Source organism: Clavelina lepadiformis, chromosome 6 (genome assembly GCF_947623445.1).
Source record: "Clavelina lepadiformis chromosome 6, kaClaLepa1.1, whole genome shotgun sequence".
Classification (NCBI taxonomy): Eukaryota; Metazoa; Chordata; class Ascidiacea; order Aplousobranchia; family Clavelinidae; genus Clavelina; species Clavelina lepadiformis.
The window spans coordinates 15255224-15275753 of NC_135245.1; the positions used below are offsets into that span (position 1 = coordinate 15255224).

Genomic DNA, 20530 nt, shown 5'->3' on the forward strand with positions numbered 1-20530 from the left:
TTGTTTGAAAATGAAATGCGGTACGCACTTCAAAAAGTGATTTGAAAAGGTTTGTGCAACAAGCAACATATCTCATAGGCTACTAACTAACAACCAGTGGTGGTCAATGGTGAAGTAGTTTTAATTCGTCAGAGCATTGTTACGTGAAATATGTGAAAATCAAGTTGTATACGGTATATAAACGCTTGGTGCAGTAGTGATTACAAACGAGTTGTCTAATTTGAACGTTCATCAGTCTAGTACTCAAGCCAGCGTTTCATGATGTTGTTTTAGTCTTTATTGGAATTGTAATATATTGCGATGTCAATAAACATGTACATTTATATGGACAAACTTTGTCGAGTTGAATGCAAGTTTTATAATATCAGAATTCTGGCTGCGGAAGATTTCATGATCGATAGATACGAGACTCATTGAATATAGCCAGAACAACTCAAGCTATAACCAAGTAACCATAAACTCTAAGTCTAACTCAATACCCATCGAAGAGCTCCAAAAGATTCCAACATTTAGTTACAACTAAAAACATTTGGTTATATAGGCCTACTAAAACACTGACTACTTCCTACTTCAGCATTTGGTAAACTTGCTCAAGTATGCTACTTTAGTCTAAAAACTACTTAAGTAAAACTAGAAGTACCCATGAACAAAATTACTTCAGTAAGTAGCTAAAGTAGAAGAAATCTACTTAAGTACAGTAGACTACTTAAGTAAAATTACTTAAGTTCTGACCACTACTGGCTGAAACTATTTAGCTTCATAAAATTATGCATAACCCTGCGGTTGCAGTACTTTAGCAAGCTCCTGGTTATTCGTGTTTTCACAACTTTATACTTTAGACCGATAGCTACTTCTTGAGTAGTTTAAAATGATCCACTTCCTACATGAGTAGTTTTTTGAATGGTAATACATCTACTTGTAGTGGAGTAGATTTTTTTCGGTAATAACAATACTTCTACCTAAGTAACTTGTGTGGTTACTTTGACCACCACTGCTAATAACCATGCTAGTAAATTGAAGTTGGACATGTTGCACTAGTTACTATTATTTTGATATGGTGTTGTATTAAATGGCTTTCTTTTCAATTGCTTCATTAACTTGCAGCTTGGTTAATGTTCAGATCGATGCTACGCCCTTGACTTGACCTTTCGTTTTTCGTACAGACTAGTTCCAATTAGTTAAAATTACTTTAACTTTTACTTCGATGCCAAACCAAATCTAACCTTATGAGAATGTTTAGCGGGTTGCGTGACTTTGTGTAAAGAAACATCCGCAGAGATGTCAACGAAGGAAAATTTTATTTTGAAAGATAGAAAGTTATTCGCATTTCTGAGAAATAACGAGGTAAAAAAACAAACGTCAAATAGAATACCAAACAAGAATCAACAGAATAAGCTTGCAATTGCCCACAATTCGATCCGGTGCAACCGCCAAACAAATATAATTTCAACGCAATTACGTAGTGTATGCTATTAGTCTGATACCGTAGCAGCAACATTAACATGTCGTTATATCAAAAAAATGTTTGTAAAATCTTTTCATTCTTTAAATAGCTATTTCACAGTGTCTTCTACAAATAGATTTATCCTACCTTGTAAAAACGAATTCAAAGCGTCGATACAGATGTTTTTTAATGAGAAAAAAGCGCCATTTGAGAAAATCTAGAAGACATCAATATGCGACGACATTTCTGCGGCCGCAATACTGCTTTCATACTTTCATGAACATTGCGCTTCTTGACGTATAAACATAAAATACTTTCGCGCGAGAATAAATCTATACGCCATATAATTGTGATGAAATATTTTCATACCGACAACGTAAAAACTCGCACCTTCAAATAAGTTTCACGAAAAAAGCATAAAAAAGCAAGATTGACAAAAAAGTGCGAATAGGCAAATGTTGACATGATTTTTGAAAGCAATTTAAAAAAATATAAATCCGTGCAACACTTTACACATTATCCCAGTTAGGCTGGCGCTGAAAAGTGAAAACAAAAGTCAAAAACTCAACTGCTCCCACAACTGACAATTATTGCAAACCGGTCTCAAGAGGCTTTGAAGAGGATATGACGTCACCAATCGTCTTGTCAACCTTCGTCGGGATCTTCCGTTAAAATGTCACTCGTTTCTGTGGTTACGATAGCTTTTGTTTTCACTGCATCACCCGGTGCATCCCCGGAACCGATAATTGACTGTAGCTTTCGCGTAATTTGCCGAATGTCTGGCCTTTCTTCGGGGTCCGGGTGACAGCATTTGTTGATCAGTGATGTGATACGTTTTGAACCGTCCAAAGACGGGAGTTTTGGTGGATCTTCTTTACGGAAAGCTGAGCAGAAAGGTGAATACAGAATTTGGGAATCAGTTAAGATTTCATTAGATGTGAAGGTATATTAGTGATATCTTTCACTGCAAAATCAATGCAGCACAAAAACAAAGAAAAATTTTAACGGCCTGATAACAGGCTTCCTTTGATTCAGAATATACCAAGAAACAAACTCTTAGTCCGAATTTCTACCATTAACACAGAACCTACTTACCATTTAAATAATCTTCATTAGAAAGATTTTCATAAGGTGCTTCCCCCAGTGTAAAAATTTCCCAACAAGAAATTGCGAATGACCAAACATCGGATTTTGAAGAATATCGCCCCTCAAAGAGCGCCTCTGGTGGCATCCATCGTATGGGAAGCCTCCTTCCCTTATATAAATGATATTCCCTATTGAAGCAAAAATTTTAACACTAATTATTATTATTTGTTACGATATCCAATATATTAAAATACCGATATTATTATGCATCTGGTCATCTACTATATTAACTATAATCTTAAAATAGTGTCTTGTGACTTGCCACAGCTAGAACACTAAACCTTTTACTAGTTTCTAAACAGTTTTACATTCAGAAGTTGGAATTTAAAAGCGATACCAACGTTAGTAAGGTAAAAAACTCTTTACGTTTCAAATCCTTCCTTTGATAATCCAAGCAATGATATCTTTACAAGTAAATGAGAGCTGACCACACAGTTTCTAGTCGCCACGTCTTTGTGAACTAACCCTAATTTATTCAAGTGTTCAAGTCCACAGGCCAGCTGACAGCACATGTTCATCTGGTAAAAAGAAGAACTCAATTGCAATTAACTGACGAACTCTGATTAGGATTCTTACACGTTGGTCAACAGAGAAGAAAAGTTAAAGCGGGGACAATAGCTGGTATATGCACATTGCACACCTTATGGGTTTTGTTGAACTTTGCCATCTTCTTTTCTTTCGATGCTTCAAGACACAACTTCAAAATTCCCTGCAACAACAAATGTCATTGCACAACCACTGTCAGGGTACTGTTTGTAACAACACAACGTGCATGGAAATTAAGAACATTTGCTTTTATTAAGGTTACGTATCATTGGTTTTTAAATAATTAACAATACTTGTCAATTTACTTACCCATTCAAGGTATTCTGTGACGAGATGGTCGGGTTTAAGCTGTTTAGAGCAAACTGCAAGTAACTTGACCACGTTTTCATGACTGGCTTCATGAAGAAGATTGATTTCACGATTAAACTCTGACCTTAAATCGGAAACCACCGAAACATGACCGTTGTCCAAGCTATAGAAATGAAATATACTTGGGTCTAAATGTTTGACAGGAAAGACAGAAATATTTTCTTTTTATAGCGTTAAAAAAACCTGACAAATGTCAGATTCTGAGAGCATGGCAAACCTGGAGTCATCCGTTTCTATTTCAGGATGAAAAGCCTTGACCATGACCAGGATATCTTCTTCAAGATTAGGAAACAAACCAGGAGCTTTCGAGAGGAAAACATCACCAAAATCCCCCTTTCCTGAAAAACAAAAGACATATTTTTCTGCCACGCGGACACTTGGCAAATTATTTGAGAGATCAACTTCAACGTACCGACAACCGTCACTGGTTCAATGTTTGTGACCGGATACAGCAAATTGTCGATTACTGGATTTAAATGGGAAAGATCTTTCATCGGAACTCCATTTGCCACCTCTACAAGCTCGTCGTCATGGTTACCGCGTGCATGTCCATTGCAAGAAGAGCCTGAAATAAAGCATTTTAGTTTGAAGTCACCCTCAGAAAACGAACAAACTGATTGTAAAAAATGCTTTCATCAGCGCAACCATTCCTTATCTCTTTCCATATTAAAGTTATATAATCTTATACAAGTGGAAAGTGGATGGATACCATTTAGCATCCTCTCTTCCTCATCCTGACTGGTTCTATCCTTCTTGCTGCTTTTGTGCTTTCCCCTGAAGACGATATGGGAAATTTGAGAAAAAAGAAAAATCACAAAATTTTCCATTAACTTAAAACAATTTCATCAAAAAACAATATTTCTAACACACTAGGATCCGGAATATCCTTTGAATATAACAGAAGTGTGATGAAAGGTTCACCTGCAGTAAATGATAAGGGCGACAGTGAAGAGAATGTATGCGATTCCTCCACTCACAGATAACGCAATGGTCTGAATTAACTGCGTCGGATTTACGTCAGTTGGAGTTTCCATGGATGCTGACGGAGGTTCTTTGAAGAATTAACATCACCAAGAGGAAAAAGAGCGGTTTGAGGATAAGAGGAAATACCCATAATCAATAATATTAATAACCAACAGTAATTAGTGACATAAATTAACAAACAAACCAACCAGCTGCCACGTTAAGCTCGGCTACGGCCTTTGTAGCAAACCCGCAGTTGGTATAAGAACACTCGTATATTCCGCTATTATCGAAATCAGTGTCGAATATGACAAGGGAGCCATTTGCAAATACTGCGTAATTCTGATCTAGCGTAGCGTTCAACAACTTTCCTTTGAAACGCCAAACCACCTGCAAGGCAAAAGATTGGTTAGATCGGTTTAAGTTTAAGCAGTGGCTCTTGATAGAAAACAGTCAACGGATAGATAGCAATCATGCACAGGAATCAAATTTGTTAATATTAAAAGTACGGAAAGCTACTGAGGAAAAGTAACAAAGAGCAGAAATTTTGCAATTATCAATGAAAACCAGTGAAACTTAAGCACGAACGTAACAATCGACCGCTTTTGAATATACTCTGTTGATCTTGGCATATTTCAGTAGTGATATTAGATATTTTTGCTTATATGAAACAAGACCGTTGCTTGTGAGATAAAATTCTGACCTTAGCTTTCTCTTCCGGAGTTGTAGCACAGTGAAGAGTGACTTGTCTGCGTTCAAACACGGTTTTGTTTTCCGGCGGAATTCTGATGACCGGACGAGGTACAACATCAATGCGGATCATTGCGGAAATATTGTCGGACGGAGACGCGACGGCGGAACACCGGTACCTTCCGCTATCTCTAATATCAGCATTCGGTAAAGTAAGAGATTGCATCATGTAGGAAGATTTCTGTTCCAAGTCTGTGGACAAGAACCATGATAGAATGTCTGAAAGCCGACAGACAAATCCTTGCTGAATGATAGGACGGCTTTGGTCTCAGACATGGCTGTTTATTAATGGTATTGTAAGTATCGTAAATATCAGGGTAAAGCTGGACATAACCGAAAACGTTGGGCAAATGAACAATGGTTTATAGTTATCTATTTACCATTTAAACGACGAAGGAAATACCTCGAGAAGAGTTTACTTTTGTCCATCTAATTTGAGGCGACTTGAGGCTTCCCCGCACCCTGCACATGACAGTCGCCTCTTTACCGGCTTCAAAGCACATGTCGTGTAAGGTCGGTGAAAATTTCAGGGTTTCTTTAAAAATACAGTTGATAGACAACTGGTTACACTAGGCACAAAAGCGCAGAAATAAAACTTATTTCGTGAATGACACTTCGAAAAAAAAAACACAAAGAAAGTGTTACTTTTTGCTCGCCGGCATGTACTTACCCCTTATCCAGAGTTCTGCCTTATTCGATTGTCCGCTCTGCCCGACACGGCTTTCCACAGCGCAGTAATAGACGCCCTTGCCTTGTACACCAACGTTCATTATCCGCATCGTCAGTTCATGCATCGTCTATCAAAGTAAACGTACGCTGCACAGGTTATAATGGATTTTTATTATGATTAATACACAACAAATCGTGGCACAGAAAACACATAGTTATGCGACATCATACCGTTTGTAAATATGCGAAAAGGACATTGGCATCGCATATTTACAACGCATCGGCATCGCATCACACATCGACATATGTATCAGTACAAGTAGAAGAACCTCGCTAATGAAAACTTACCACCTTTCCCGGAATGTCGCTCATTTTATTATCATCCTTGTACCACGTGACTTTGGGAATACGGAGTCCCTGGACCGGGCAGGTCCAAGTCACATTCGTGCCTTCATTCACTGTCTGGGGCGACAGCAAGGAAAATATAGGTTCAGCTGGAATAAAATAAAAACTATTTGTCCCAATACTTCAAATATTAATTCAATATTTCTCGCTATACATAGACATCTTAGCAGTGATTTTTCGAACCGGAATATTTCAGCAAGATTCAGCAAGTTTTTAAGTAACTAACGTTAACTTAATTAGGGTTTGATGGTTAGGAGCTGGGTATGTAACTGAGTCAGCTAGTAATGCTTATTGTAACTTAATGTAGCTAGTAATGCTTATTGTAAGTAAATTGGTAACTTTTTTACAACTTTTTAACTCAACATTTTTCTCTTAATTCTTATTCTAGCAAAGATTAAAAAATGTAACCATCGGACAAGGCACACAAACAAACTCGGGAACCGACGCTCCGGTGACATCATCGCCGAGTTTAAGTCAAACTACTTTAAGACATTTCACTTTCCTCTGAGCGAGGATAAAAATTACGATTTCGAACACAACATTCGGCGCATGTTTATTGAACAGGAAACGCAACGGGCTATTGTTACAGCTAAACTGGATGGGATAAATGAGAAGAAAGCTTACATGCGAGAACGATTGTGAGGTTCTTCTTAACAGTCCCTGCGATATTTTCAGCGACGCAGGTATATACTCCGCCGTCGTCCGCTTGTACGATGTTTATGACAAGCGATTGCCCAACTCGTGAAATGTGTAGTACACCGTCTCCTGCAAAAAATATAGAACGTCTTTTTACCAAGCCTCTAGCGACCATTTGGCAAAAAGTGCGATCAATACCAACTTCAAATGAGGTTAATTTCTAATATAATAGTTGCCGTGATACGTGATAAGCTTGTAAACTTTTCATAATTTTTTCGGTGTTTGGTATCATGCACTTACGTATCTCTTGTCCATCTCTATACCAAGTAATACTGGCCTCTGGTAGAGCTTTTGGCTTGACACAAGTATATTCAAAATTGGCACCTTTTGTCGATTCTCTTTCCACAGACGATTCGTCGAATGGCTCGATGTCTGTGATATAATCGGCTTCCAAATTACCAAAGACTTAAAGTATAACAATTGATGATACAGAATTCAAGAATGCAACGTAGTTACTGCGCATTGATTTATAAATGTTCAAGTCACTTCAAGAGTAACTCGAGTCCACCTTAAACTACATGTGGTTATGTTGTGTACTGGACCGGTAAGTACTGTATATTCCATTGGGTGAGACGGTGAAAAACTTCCACGTAATTTCAAAAACAGTGTCATTTGCTTAGTGCAATTTCTAGCAAGGTTTCTATAACGTATCTTGTCACGACATAATTACAGAAAAAAAGGATTCACCTCAAACGGAGAAGATGGCCTTACTGATGTCAAGGATACTTACTTGCCATTTGTATGTTGGCCGATACAGATGGAACAGGGTTGTTACTACCGGCTTGCTCAGCCTTGCATGTATAGCTGCCTTCTAAGCTTTTTCGGAAGTTTCGAAGCACTAAGGTGCCATTAGGATAGATGCATCTTCGCTGGCAAACGCCGCTCCTGTTGTGAAAAGAACATTTATTACGTCTTAGGCGGGATCAATAAAGAGGTCTTACATAAAAAGCGGATTTTACGTCGGCTTTGCTTTACCGAGCGACAAGACGAAAAACCCGCTCGTAAAAAATCTGTGTGGTTGCGGGATTCCGCTTTACACTGGAATTGACTTTCGCAACGTATATGATACACGGTCTGGTTGCTATAAGGCTTTCTCGTCGTAGTCTTGTTCATAACAACATCACATATGATTATTATGGGACGTGGTTTTAATAATTGCCAAGTCAATTGACTCCAAAATCTAATATATTTTCTGAGTGACGGTGACTGCCTGATCCGTAGTACACTTCGTGTTAAAAGAACGCTTATAATGTGCAAAGAAAGGAATGGTTTCTGGCGTAGTTAGCATTCCAATGGACATCTCTATTAGCATTAGTGTAGCAAATGACATTTCTATTAGCATATAGTCGAGCATTAGTGTTTCTAAGGTAGTTAGGAACAGAAATACTGTAAAACAGTGATCGGATATTAGCCGTTGACATGCCGGCTTATTGGCCGGAGTAAGACAAGCCATGTAATCAAAAATAATTCGTGCAAAAAAGCCGGACATGGCAAGAAGATTTAAAAAACAAAACGTCGAGGTAGTATAATGCTAAGCTTGGGAAATGGCAAATAAGAAACAAAATTTTAAAGATATTGTTCATAGTAAAAATACATTAATTACCTGTATACCCAACAACTATAAGATAAGTAAACAGTAAATTTAAACTTTTGAGTTTTGATTTCATCAAACGAACTATACTGCAACAGTGAAACAGGACACTTAAAAATGGCGGCACCGTAAATTGAGAGAATCTCTCTGTGATGAGACTGCGGGCTGTAATTTGTCATAAGGGTAATACGACACCGTAAAAAGACTTAACGAGGGTCACATTTGTCAAGAGAGGGTCATACCTATCAAGTCGCATTTGTGAAAAGATTTTCACCCCCAAAGGGCATCAAAAACGCGTGACAAAACAATTACATCTCCCGTAAACAGAACGACATGTAAAAAGTGCAAAAGGCGTTTTTCACTTTAGCAAGTATTGACATCAAAGACGGCAAAAGTAGTGCGAACAATGAAGTCCCAATACAAACATTTTCAATGTTCAGCATCAACTATGGTAGCGCTAATACAAGTTACCGTAAATTAATTTTTGTTAATGCCCACTTTTAACATCAGGTATAACATTCTACAAAAAAACTTTAATTGAAACCATTAAAATAACACTTCAATTATACAGTATTTCAATTTGTTGTGATGTTGATATTAACTTAATTACTTTACTACACAACGTTTGGCCTAAACATTACAACAATGTACATAGGTCTGACAATATTACTTGGAGTTGTTGGTTAAACGTTTGTTAGAATTTTCATCCTTGGTCCACCAGATCCTTGGAGGAGGATCAGCATCATAAACACAATGAAGTTGCACGTTGGATCCTCTCGCCACGATCTGGCTCTGTGGAGCGTGAACAAGAACAGGAATCCGACGATCTGCATAATTATGACAAGTTAAAAGGAAGCTTAAAGCGACAGTTCATCAATGACAGGGGGGAGGTTCGACCGCACGGGAAAAAGACCCATTCCCACGTCGCCATGTTCAAAGGTTGGGGAGGTAATTTCGTTACTGTGATAAGGCCTCAGACAACAAGACTTTTACAGTTTCTTATCAACTCCATATTGAAGCAAAATGAACGCAGCTCTTGTGCCTCTACTAACGCGGCCTGGGTGGTAGACAGGCGACAGATTCACATGGGGGTCTTGTTACTGAAATCTTGCGTAAGGTTTTGCGAGGGAGACGGCCACAAGAGCCACAACGAATGTCTTTCATCGGATTGAATTGCAAAAAAACACACTTGCGGAAAACGCTGGAGTCCATTTGTTGATCGACGTGCGTGTTTTAGTTAATGAAATTCCAAACTGCTTTCACTTTTCATGCCCTGCTTGATTTGAATCGCGACCTTGCATTGGTTCGAGCAAGTTAGTTTGCTCTTGTTTAAACTGGTTTGGTTTGAAACCTTGCGCAATTGACTTCCTGCCAAGCGTCGCTTTATAAAAGCAAAAGCCTGACATATTTTCTCGTAATACATTTGGGAGATAGTCGACATCCGTTTATTAATGGACCTGACATACTTGGAGGTTTGTTTTGTTTTGTTGGTAAATCGTTCGTTGAAAAAATTTCCGGAAAAACCTATCGTGCATTTTTATAGAGTAAACAGAAACTATGGTGTAGGTAGATCAAGCCGACCGATGGGTGGCATCTTAAAAATGAAGGAGCATTTACCACCTTCGAATTTACTCATAAGAAAATCCTTAGCGGGAACGTGATGCAAAAACAACGTCGGAGTGAAGTAGCTCAAAAACCTTTTCATGTGTGACTAAGTGGGTCGAAAGCTTTCCCTAATTTAACTTTACTCAATAAAAATCGAAGCCCTTAAACTCAGTAGAGATAACCAATGATAATAATGACACTGGTGACAGGCAACATGCGGCCAAATGTCTATAATTATAATCGATGTATTATACTACAGTGTACAGCTAGCTAAACACTAAACATAATGAAAACAAAACTTAAGTTAAAATCATTCAAGAAAAAACAATGCTTGTGTTTCATATCTCAACATAGTTTTGGCCTTTGGGGTTATGTAACAAGGACGGTTTGTAATGAATTTTTTTACCCCATATGATATTGCCGATATTACAATGTTGTTAAAAAAGTGAAGTACATCGTGAGTCCACAGTAATTAGGAACTTACAAAAAATAACACTTAAAAATAAACCAACTCTTTAGTTAGCGCAAATAAACAATCGTTCAATAATGAAGTAATCCGATTTTTGATGACACAAACTTTTACTGCTTTTTTGCTGTTGGATCGAGTTCGCCTTTGTTAAAATACTAGATGTATATTTTATGTTAATTCTGATTCAAATACTAAAAAAATGAATGTAATTCTTAGCATCGAAAACCAAACTTTATTCGGTTGTTTTGGTGCAGTACGAAAGAAATGAATCCAAACCTTCAAACCAATTTTCCAGAGGAACGAAATTGTTAATTTAGGCGCCAACTCAAGTGTGCGAATGTATTGAAGTAAGTGTCATCCAAGATCTAAAAGACTTAGCAAAAAACTAAATTCCTTTCAGCTGTCAAATATTACGCGGTTTTACCGGGGTAGACTTATACCAACTGGCATTTTTCACAATCCGCAAAATAACATCAACAATAAAACATACTTAAGTCGGCAAAAAGACTACAAATGGTGCCACAGATCGCTGTATTGGGACCAATACTTTGGATTTCACGAGGTAAGCAAACACAAAAGTAAATACGGAGAATTATTGAAACCACTACAAAACTAACACAGAGTGGTTATTGAGAAAATACCCAGCACTGACGGCGGCGTTTAAAATGGGAAACTGCAATGAAACGCGTCGCAACGGCGCATACATTTGATTGGCAGGCCAAACAGACAGCTAACCGTAGAGTTAATTGCGACTTCATAGTTAGTATTTCTAATCTGATATTATACCCCAAGGATTGTGAGAAAATACGCCACGTGTTAGCATCTGTTATGTCCACTGGGTGTTTTGAAAAACCACTTTCCAGTTGGTCGCCACAAGACTGATGAACTGATAACAACATACCGTGACCTTCCGTATAAACAAAGACATCCACATCAACGATGGGTAAAATTATCCATTTGAAACGGGTCCGCCTTGCACTGATTAATAGTTATGCATTGTACGCTGAGTAATTCAACCTGACCGGGAGCTCGAAAGCGAAATGTACAATTAAGTTAAGACCCGGTTAAAGCCAAATGTACACTTAAGATAGACTTATGATTATTTGTGGAGAAGTACAACGGCGGCTGGTTTGGTTTACCGCGTGTTTTTTGTTTAAAATGCTAAGTTCATTCTTCTTTTTACCTCACAGACCAACTCTAACCGAAATGTTGTAATGTCGATCAATAAATAAGTGGAGTACAGTATATCCCAGTTGTAACGTAGAATGTTAATTAGGAGCGGCAAGATTTTTAGCGGTAAATGACCGTAAATATGTCAGTCAGATACAATCTAACCTGATTACATCAGCGCGCTATAAGCCAATTAGAAACGGATATCGCCCTGCTAAACACGATGCTGTATTTACATACAAACTACGGATAAAATCAGACGTGCAACTGCTACAGGGGATTGAAAACTTCGAGGTCAAGCAAGCATTTCACGCAATGCCTGAATTATGTCGTCACAATGAAAACAAGATAAATCGAGATCCCAATAACTGATAAAAACTGCCAACTGAACGGTTGCTCAATTTTTTAACTTTTAGGTATTATGCACTAGCGTCAACTACTACCAGGTTGTGCATACTGTGTTATAATAGCCAAGCCTTACTACGCAAACAACAAAACGGATGTATGGTTTGATTAGAAGATTTTGCACGATTACTGAATTCTAGGTACCGGTAACTGTTTGTGTGTGTACTGTGCAGTCAGGAGTCAAGAATATCATCCAGGGGTGGTTTAAGTGACGCATGCTTAGTGTGCAACAACAACAACGAAAAACGTACGTCATGCAACGTTTATGTAACTTTTGACGTTGAAACAAGCTGATGGCTTCCTATCAGTTAGTAATAGACCAACGAAATCAGACTGTACAAGACGTTTACTTGTAACAGGAAACACAACAAGGACAATACGGTACTGCTATCCTATTTCTGTTAGGTTAACTTTTTTCATATTTCGGAAACAACATATGTTGACAACCTAGCCCGCAAACAATTAGCGGCACTTTTAATTAAAACTGACGCATGACAACTAAAAATATACAAAGAACTTGCCTGCAAGCGATATACTGTAACCAACGGATTATTATGATGGGTTTTGAAAGCGCCATTGATTTTTTGCTACGAAATAATAACAAATTGAAATATCGGCACCTCAAACTCGCAGATTTGAAAACTTGCAAGATGGTATACAACGCTATTGAAACTTAGAAAATAAGTAGAGTGTGCAACCCAGCGCAAAGCAACATGATATGTTCGATAACAAATATACCACAATTGCACTCAGGTACAGAGTTTAATACGCAATCTTTCAAAATCATACACACGCTTGTTGCTTTAGTAAAGGTTTGTAAACGTGACCATCAAAACGTAGGCCTACAACGCAAGTTTGGGTAACCGAGAACTCGTAAACGGTCGATATAATAATAAATAATCCAATAACTGTGAAAGCAAAATTGACCAATACAAAATAGGTTTGAGGTTTAAATCATACTTATTACTTAATTTACGTTAGAAAATATAATTTAATTATGAAGACATCCTTCGTGTTTGAGTGTAAACATACACAGTATATAATCTATATTGTGGTGTTGTCGTATCAGTTTTTGCATTCGGTAGTACGCACACTCGTAAAGTACGGATAGAACTAGAAACGATTCAATACAAAGGAAAACATTTTTAGCTTACCGCAGTTGTTGTTTTATAGGTGCCAGCTTTAACATAGCAATAGAAACACATGTTTGGTGCCAGATTCAAACCGAAACCTTGTCTTGAAACTACTAACACTTTTATTCCTTCTATTTGAAGAATTTGTTAGGGAATGTTTTTGTTAAACAAAGGGAAGTCTACAGAACCAACCCCAATGGCTTAAAGCGAGGCGAGGGTTGGGTTCCTACAACCAGACACCGGCTGCCACCAATAACAATCCCACCAACAGTCGAATCTGAATCTAACGAACTCCCGAGGTGATTGAATGAACGTACGTGCTAGATAACACCTGATGACCATCCAAACGCAAACGGCCCACCTAGATTTCCCAGAGAGGTGGTTTTGAATGTATCAAGTGAAATATTGAGTTACAACAGGAAAATCCTAATCGCGCTACAAAACTGTTTCAAACTTGAACATTTTTACCACCTAGCTTAGTTAAAATTTGGCGTGTATAACCCATTAAATCTAATGCCGTGTGTAATTAAGTAAAAAGGGGTCAAGTGATGAACATAGGAAACCTCTTTAAAATACATTACACGTGCCATAAGGAATGTCATATTTCAACGCAATGCATCAAAAGCACTCAAAAACTTCCTCTTGTTTGCGCATATACCGAATATTTCACGTAGGGTAAGGCAAGGCTTTGGTAACATGATACATACCTATAACCCGAAGGTTGAATTCGCCGCCCATGGGTGTACACCTTTTTCCTAAAGGCTGATGCCTGGCGCAGCAGTTGTACGCACCGTCCAACGTCGCCAACTGCACTGACTTTATCACGAGACGCCGGTTCTTGATTTGTATCGAGTCGCTGTTGCTCAAGTTTTTCCCGTTGAAATACCACCGTATGTCTCTTGGCCTGAAATGGCAAAGTAGAATTATATATTGGTGTTTTGCAGTAAAATATCAAGTTGTGTCTGTGTCGTGCCAGTTGCGTTATGGCTCTGCGGTTTAACGCCCACTGCAGTATTTGCTAGAAATATTTGCGCGAAAGAATGTCAACTTCTGTCAATCGCTACAGACGTGCAAAATTTCCTATTTTAATCCAGGGGCAACAAAACAGTAGTTCACGAAAAACACGTCTTTGAAGCAAACACGCCAAAAAAACGTAGCTGTTAACGCAAGATACATAATCTGTAACACAGATTAAAATCAATTAACTAAAGACATTTTGTGATACTTTCGACAGGTGCATGTGGCTGCATTTCAACAAATTTTCACAGCATAGTACACACCACGTGTTATTGAAGAACCTGTATAAACTGTTAACAGGTGTCAATAACAACAGGGGCCAGAGCACGCGCCAAAAATCAACTCGGCCATCAACCTTAATCCTACAGATTATTGGGCGCAGACGCTTTGATGTTTTGCCAATATAAACCAAATCCAACGGTATTATCCCTTTCATCTGTTGCCAGCTGGCATTAACTTTCAACCACTTCATCCTGGATAGAAATTTTGCCAGCAATACCATTTTTAAAAAAATAAGTAAAATATGGCCCTAATAAGATTGGTCTTGTAACAAATGGAAGTTTAAAACGTAATGGATTTTGTTGTGCCTATTTGTGCAGAGTAATTCGGAAACATATGATAAAAATTTTATCATAAAATATGATAAAAAAAGAAAACCGAAATTCGTATTTTGGCAATCAATCGTAAAAGTTACCTTGGATCTCATCTAGCGTGTTGGCAAGTGAAGTTGGAAAGTTTTTTATTGTATTAACAGACATTAATTTAATCAGAAAACAAAAGCATGCGGCATATTTTCACACAGGCATCCCACAATATTGATATGAAGTAAGATTACAATGTCTGTGCAGCACTACACATAAGGACACACATAACTGAGCAGGTCATAGCTAACACGAAATACCAGAGCCATGGCTACGAAGTACTATGACGAAAAACAATTTGCTTAAGTGTTTTGACGAGGTGTGTGATTATGAACATAACGAACGCTGTTGGAAGCAGGCGGCTATACACAAACCACTCACCTAGGATTTCCAGTGATGTTGCAGTTCAAAACAACCTGAACCCCGGGTATGATCTGTGATGTTTCCGCAGGTGATTTTAACTCCACTCCGCCAGCATGCACCCCTGAGATAAAAAGTAAAAATAGTGACGATAAAGGTCGAAAACAACACTAATTTCTGCTGTAAATACGTGACTCATACAACACTAAACATTACCAATACAAACAAGTACGTAAAAATTCAAGACTGCCAAAATAACGTTACTGTTTTCGTAAGTGAGCTACTACAGTGGGCATGTGCATGGTATTATATCAGGTTCATGTTTGCCAATGTAGTTAGGACAAACTTGTCCACAAAAAATAAGGTTATATACTCATCATAAAATCAAAGCAAATGTACACAGTCCTAGATCTAGAGTCTAGACATATTACTACGAATTGCGATTATAATTCACAATGAAATCTATGCGGTTGACACATATCATCCAGGTTAGAAGCTGTTGATTGTATACGTATCTACACAGAACAGTTTTTCGATACTTCGCTTTGCGCTTGGAAGCTAGACGTATACTGAGTTAAACATATTTTCAACGGACAAAAAATCAATCAGTTGAAGGTGGCTGGCTATTGGCCAGGTAGACCACATTAAACCTATGTAATGGGAGCCTGGTGTGAACAAACTACATTTTCAACATTGCGTGGAAATTGTTTTCCAAGATTTTCCACAAAAAATGTAAAATTTAACTGAGAGTCAGCATTAACGCACAGCAAGCATTCGCGTGCTGTGGTGACGTCATGGGTCAATGACAAAGAGATAATGTAAGGCGCTGTGGTCGGCGCCTGAAACTTTGTAATCGGTCAACCCTTCTTAAATGTTTACTTAGAAGCTATTTGTTGGTCCATTCATAAGTGACGGCTCTCGTAACGTTTTTTCAAAGGAAACTTTTGTCACGTACCAGAAGTGTACAACAAAAGTTTTAAGCAATCATATCGAACTAAATTTCGCGTAAAAATTTACGCTACGCTTGTTTTGAATGCGAAAGAGAAATAAATTGTTGTTTAATAAGCGAGAAAAGTGTCGATTGTTATACTGGCGATATAAACATGCTGATTTTTGGGTACACGGGTAATAAGGCTATCTGGCATACAAAGCCTGGGTTGACTTTGCTTAGGTGGATACTTCACGGTACTAAACTTTTTTCAACCGAAACTTGATTACTAGCCCTTAAAATAGGCCATTAATAAAGCTACGCCAGTCACATACACTGGTCATAAGCAAATACGCAAAACAATTAATCACTAAACATCTTAAAAGCTTTCAGATGCTTGAACATCGCCATTCATTTGCAGTGTCATTAACTTGGACAAAGGGTGAAGCGAAAAGCCATATTGGCAACGATAAATTAATTTCGACCCAAAAAATGCGAGGTAATATGTTGGTAAATAAATTGAAATAAAGTTCCACGAACACGTTCGCATCAGTCAAATTCTTTGAACTCTTTTCACCAACTCTTCGTGTATTTTTACCACGGACAAAACAATCAAAAATCTCAAAGGCGTGAAGTGGACACAAATAAGCTTTGTGTTCATATCGATAACCGCAGTCAAATAAACAGTTTTCGATATTTTCTCGAAGCAACTGATGAAAATGCGGTCGTAAGTGGAACAAACAAAGCGGTAGAAACATTACGTAAAACCGCTAATGGCAGTAAAACCAAAGCTTTGCAGACAAATGCAACAGCAACAAACACGCGCAAAACACGATAGCTTCTTTCCACGGACCAATAAGACATCAAAGATGCGAATGTTTGGAAAAAGCAATGAAATCTCCTCCTATTTACCACAAAGAAGTGCCCCGCAAAAGTTAGTCATAATCCCACTTAAGTGGACAAATGTGGAAATTTCGGATGGTTAAGTTCTGATCGTCATTAGTCTTTAGGCCTTAAACAGTGCGCTAATTCCTGTCAAACGTTATGGATTTGCAAAATGAAAACGTTCGGACAGCGGGACTTAAACCTTTGGCGTCACATGGATAATCCTATCTCTAATATTTATTTGTATTCGGTTGGTTTCATAATTAATGAGCAACGTATAAAACCGCTGTGCGACGTAAAGTTAACAAAAAATAAAAGCGAAACACAAATGGAAAGAACTACGACACTGTAACCTTGAACGGCGTCGAACTCATCACGGAACGCGACATTTTCGTAAACAAAACTATATAAGACCTAAAGGTTAAAACAGTTCTGTCTTTGATGCTCAATGACTCGGTTTCCGACAGCATGCCTACCGATACTGGGGTGCAAGGCTTTGAATCCCACGATGAGGTTGTAAATCATGAGCGCGCAAACTTCATCAACAAACATTAGGGCGGCGAAACCAAAACGATGAATATTTGTTCGTTTAAATCTGTCTCTAATGGTCCGTACAAAGTTTGGTGTAGTGCAAGGGGCTTGTAATGGATTACTGATTGCCCGAGTTTGATTTGTTTAAACCTATCAGAAAAATTACTGCTAAACCATACCTTGAGTTAACGACAGTATGAATTAAGGCAAGTATAAATGTATGATAAAAAATACATCCTGTAAACTTGTTGAAACTAATTTCAACACTACGGTAATCAACAGTGTGGGTAAGCAATGGTAAGCAAGTCAACTACTTCCTAAACATGCAAATTAAAACAAGACAACTTCCTGCAAATAGTCATAAATGCTCATTTCTTCGTAGTTGGAAAAGCTATATAGTTTTAGAAAACACTTACCATAATACAACACTGAATTTTAAACAAAATATTAAGCTATTTGAACACTTGCATTTTGTGTGTCTATGAATGATAAGTCTACAGTACAGTACTAGTAGCATTTTAAAGCAAACATGCAACTAACATTTGATGTTAAATTCCACTTCTGACGTAATGTTCTCTATTAAGTCCGATGATGTTTCAATGGGACTTGCTAAGCACTGAAATTTGCCTTCATCAAGATCTTTATCAACAGGATTGAAGTGCAAATCATTTTCTTTCTGATATCTGTAAAGAGACAGTGCAATTTTCAATCAACTCAAACTATATACCTGAGGTATGAAAGAAGACACGTATCACATGTTTCTTTAACGACTCATAGTATGTTTAAGATGCCAAGTGGATATATAAGGGGTCAGTTGAAATCAATAATTATATACAATTAACAAAAACTGCTACCTTCTTTTAGTGTTGGGCACATTCTTTCCATTTAACATCCATGAAATTTTGTAATATTTTGCTAGCGTGCCGATGACACCACACTTGAGTACTGCACGTCTGCCATCCTGGATATCTTGAGACTTTGGTGTGGGACTGAAGTCAAACTTTAGCGGAAACACAGGAGAAAAAACTAGAAGGGCAACAAAAATGACTTTTAAAAATAATAACCAATTGATGAAGTTTTGAAGAATATATACGAATGATGAAATATAATTATTTAGTAGTACTGTGGTCTCGCTAAGAAAGATGATATTAGTGGCTACAAGTTTAACATCAAAGAAAGATTTACAGCAGTTTAAAAAGAAATCTTTAAATGCATTTTATCACAGACAACGCACACAAAGTCAGACAATGAATAAAATTAATTGAACTGAAGTAAAGCAATATTAGTTTAAATAATTAAATAGTGATACGCCCATCACTTTACTCACCAGTTACAAAATAAGCAAAACAAAAAATCAAACTAAATCCCATGTTCTTGTTTGATGAAGATGAGCAGAAAATATACAACACTTCACCATAAGAGTTGCATTTTGATATCAACCACTTTGATATAAATATATTTATGCAGAGAGTTTATTGATGTCTAAAATAAAATATTACTTAGTGTAGTAAGGTAATTTATTTGTGATATTTTAGCAGTTTAATTTTTTCAAGCACAGTTAGAAAGGCAGTCAAAAACAAAATTAAATAAGATACACTAAACCATTATTGCATGACAAATTTAAAAACCATAAATTAACAAACTTTCAAAATATACAGTCCAAATTGGAATGCACAAGTGCAATTTTGATGAGAAGTTTGGACTATTTGGGATAAATGGGCTCTGCTGTTGGACAAAACGATATTGGAGTGCACAAATTTCCACTATGATCCGTAGCACAATCTATCTGAACACACTTTTGTAACCTGGACAAAATTTTTTTGGTAAAATGCTTGTACGTTGTAACGTACACATATCAGCAGTTTTCGCATGTCTGGATATAGAGATCACTTGTGTCGACGATAGGAAGACGCATAAAATTCAAAGACAGCCAAAACCAGTCATTTTGTGTTGCAAGTGAGAATAATAAGTTTCAAACATAACAAAATTGCAGCCCAGACCCATAGTGGAAAGCGTAGTTTATGCACGCATGAGACCACCATTTACCATGAAAGCTAACCAACAATTTGGTCATTCGAACAACAGTTTATACAGTACTGGTAATCCAGACTGGAAACTATGGTTTTTTCATCTTTTTGTGGAAAACTAGAACGCCATTTTCACCAGGAAGATTTTGACATATGTAAATTTTTGTCATACATACGTATTTTTTAAGTCGGCAAGTTTTTTAAAACTACTATCACTTTAGTGTAATATTGATATTGGCATAACTTATTTTGACTGATGGCATAATTCTTTCGCGGACGAAGTTCTCCGATTCCGCTATGGCTGTTAGTAATTATAATAAATATAGAACATGTACTGGCTTCAATGCACGCCATTACCCAGAGTGCAGAGTTAGTCACATGCACACCGGAGTTTTATGGTGCAAAACAGCTTGCACATTAACACACCAATTTGTTTAAAATCATCATGCAAAATATGGTTTCTGGTAGCTATAATCCTTAGGCTACGTCAAGTCAAAAATTTGTGACACATCAAAGTTCTCACAGAAAAATGATGTAATCTGCAGAACAGGCGGTCACAGCAAAATTATGTTATCTACACACACAATTTTTAGTCAAAAACTGCTATTCTTTCCAGATTACTTTAACTGCCCTATTTCCAGACTTCACGTTTCAATTGCGTCGTTCAGTCAGCAGGCTTCAGCAATACATTAGTAGAATAAAACCGCTTATAACACTGACAGTAGCTAGCAAACCTAGCTTAGGTACTAGGCTAGTCGTACTACAGACTGTTAAAAGGTG

The 20530-nt window shown here is 37.5% G+C and overlaps 1 protein-coding gene across 1 annotated transcript; it reads right to left on the reverse strand.

The window, feature by feature from the left end:
- Positions 1–1281: 1281 nt before the first annotated feature.
- Positions 1282–19201, reverse strand: LOC143461981 (inactive tyrosine-protein kinase 7-like). Its single transcript, XM_076959950.1, has 23 exons — positions 19051–19201; positions 18578–18749; positions 18264–18406; positions 15401–15503; positions 14069–14265; positions 9250–9406; positions 7719–7873; positions 7229–7360; positions 6917–7057; positions 6236–6381; positions 5889–6015; positions 5622–5753; positions 5172–5410; positions 4678–4858; positions 4427–4556; positions 4215–4279; positions 3918–4070; positions 3723–3843; positions 3446–3608; positions 3231–3299; positions 2957–3108; positions 2540–2718; positions 1282–2328 (listed from the first exon to the last, which is right to left on the reverse strand). Exons 1-23 carry the CDS (start codon positions 19091–19093, stop codon positions 2090–2092), a joined length of 3339 nt encoding a protein of 1112 aa, XP_076816065.1. The 5' UTR covers positions 19094–19201; the 3' UTR covers positions 1282–2089.
- Between the last annotated feature and the right edge of the window lie 1329 nt (positions 19202–20530).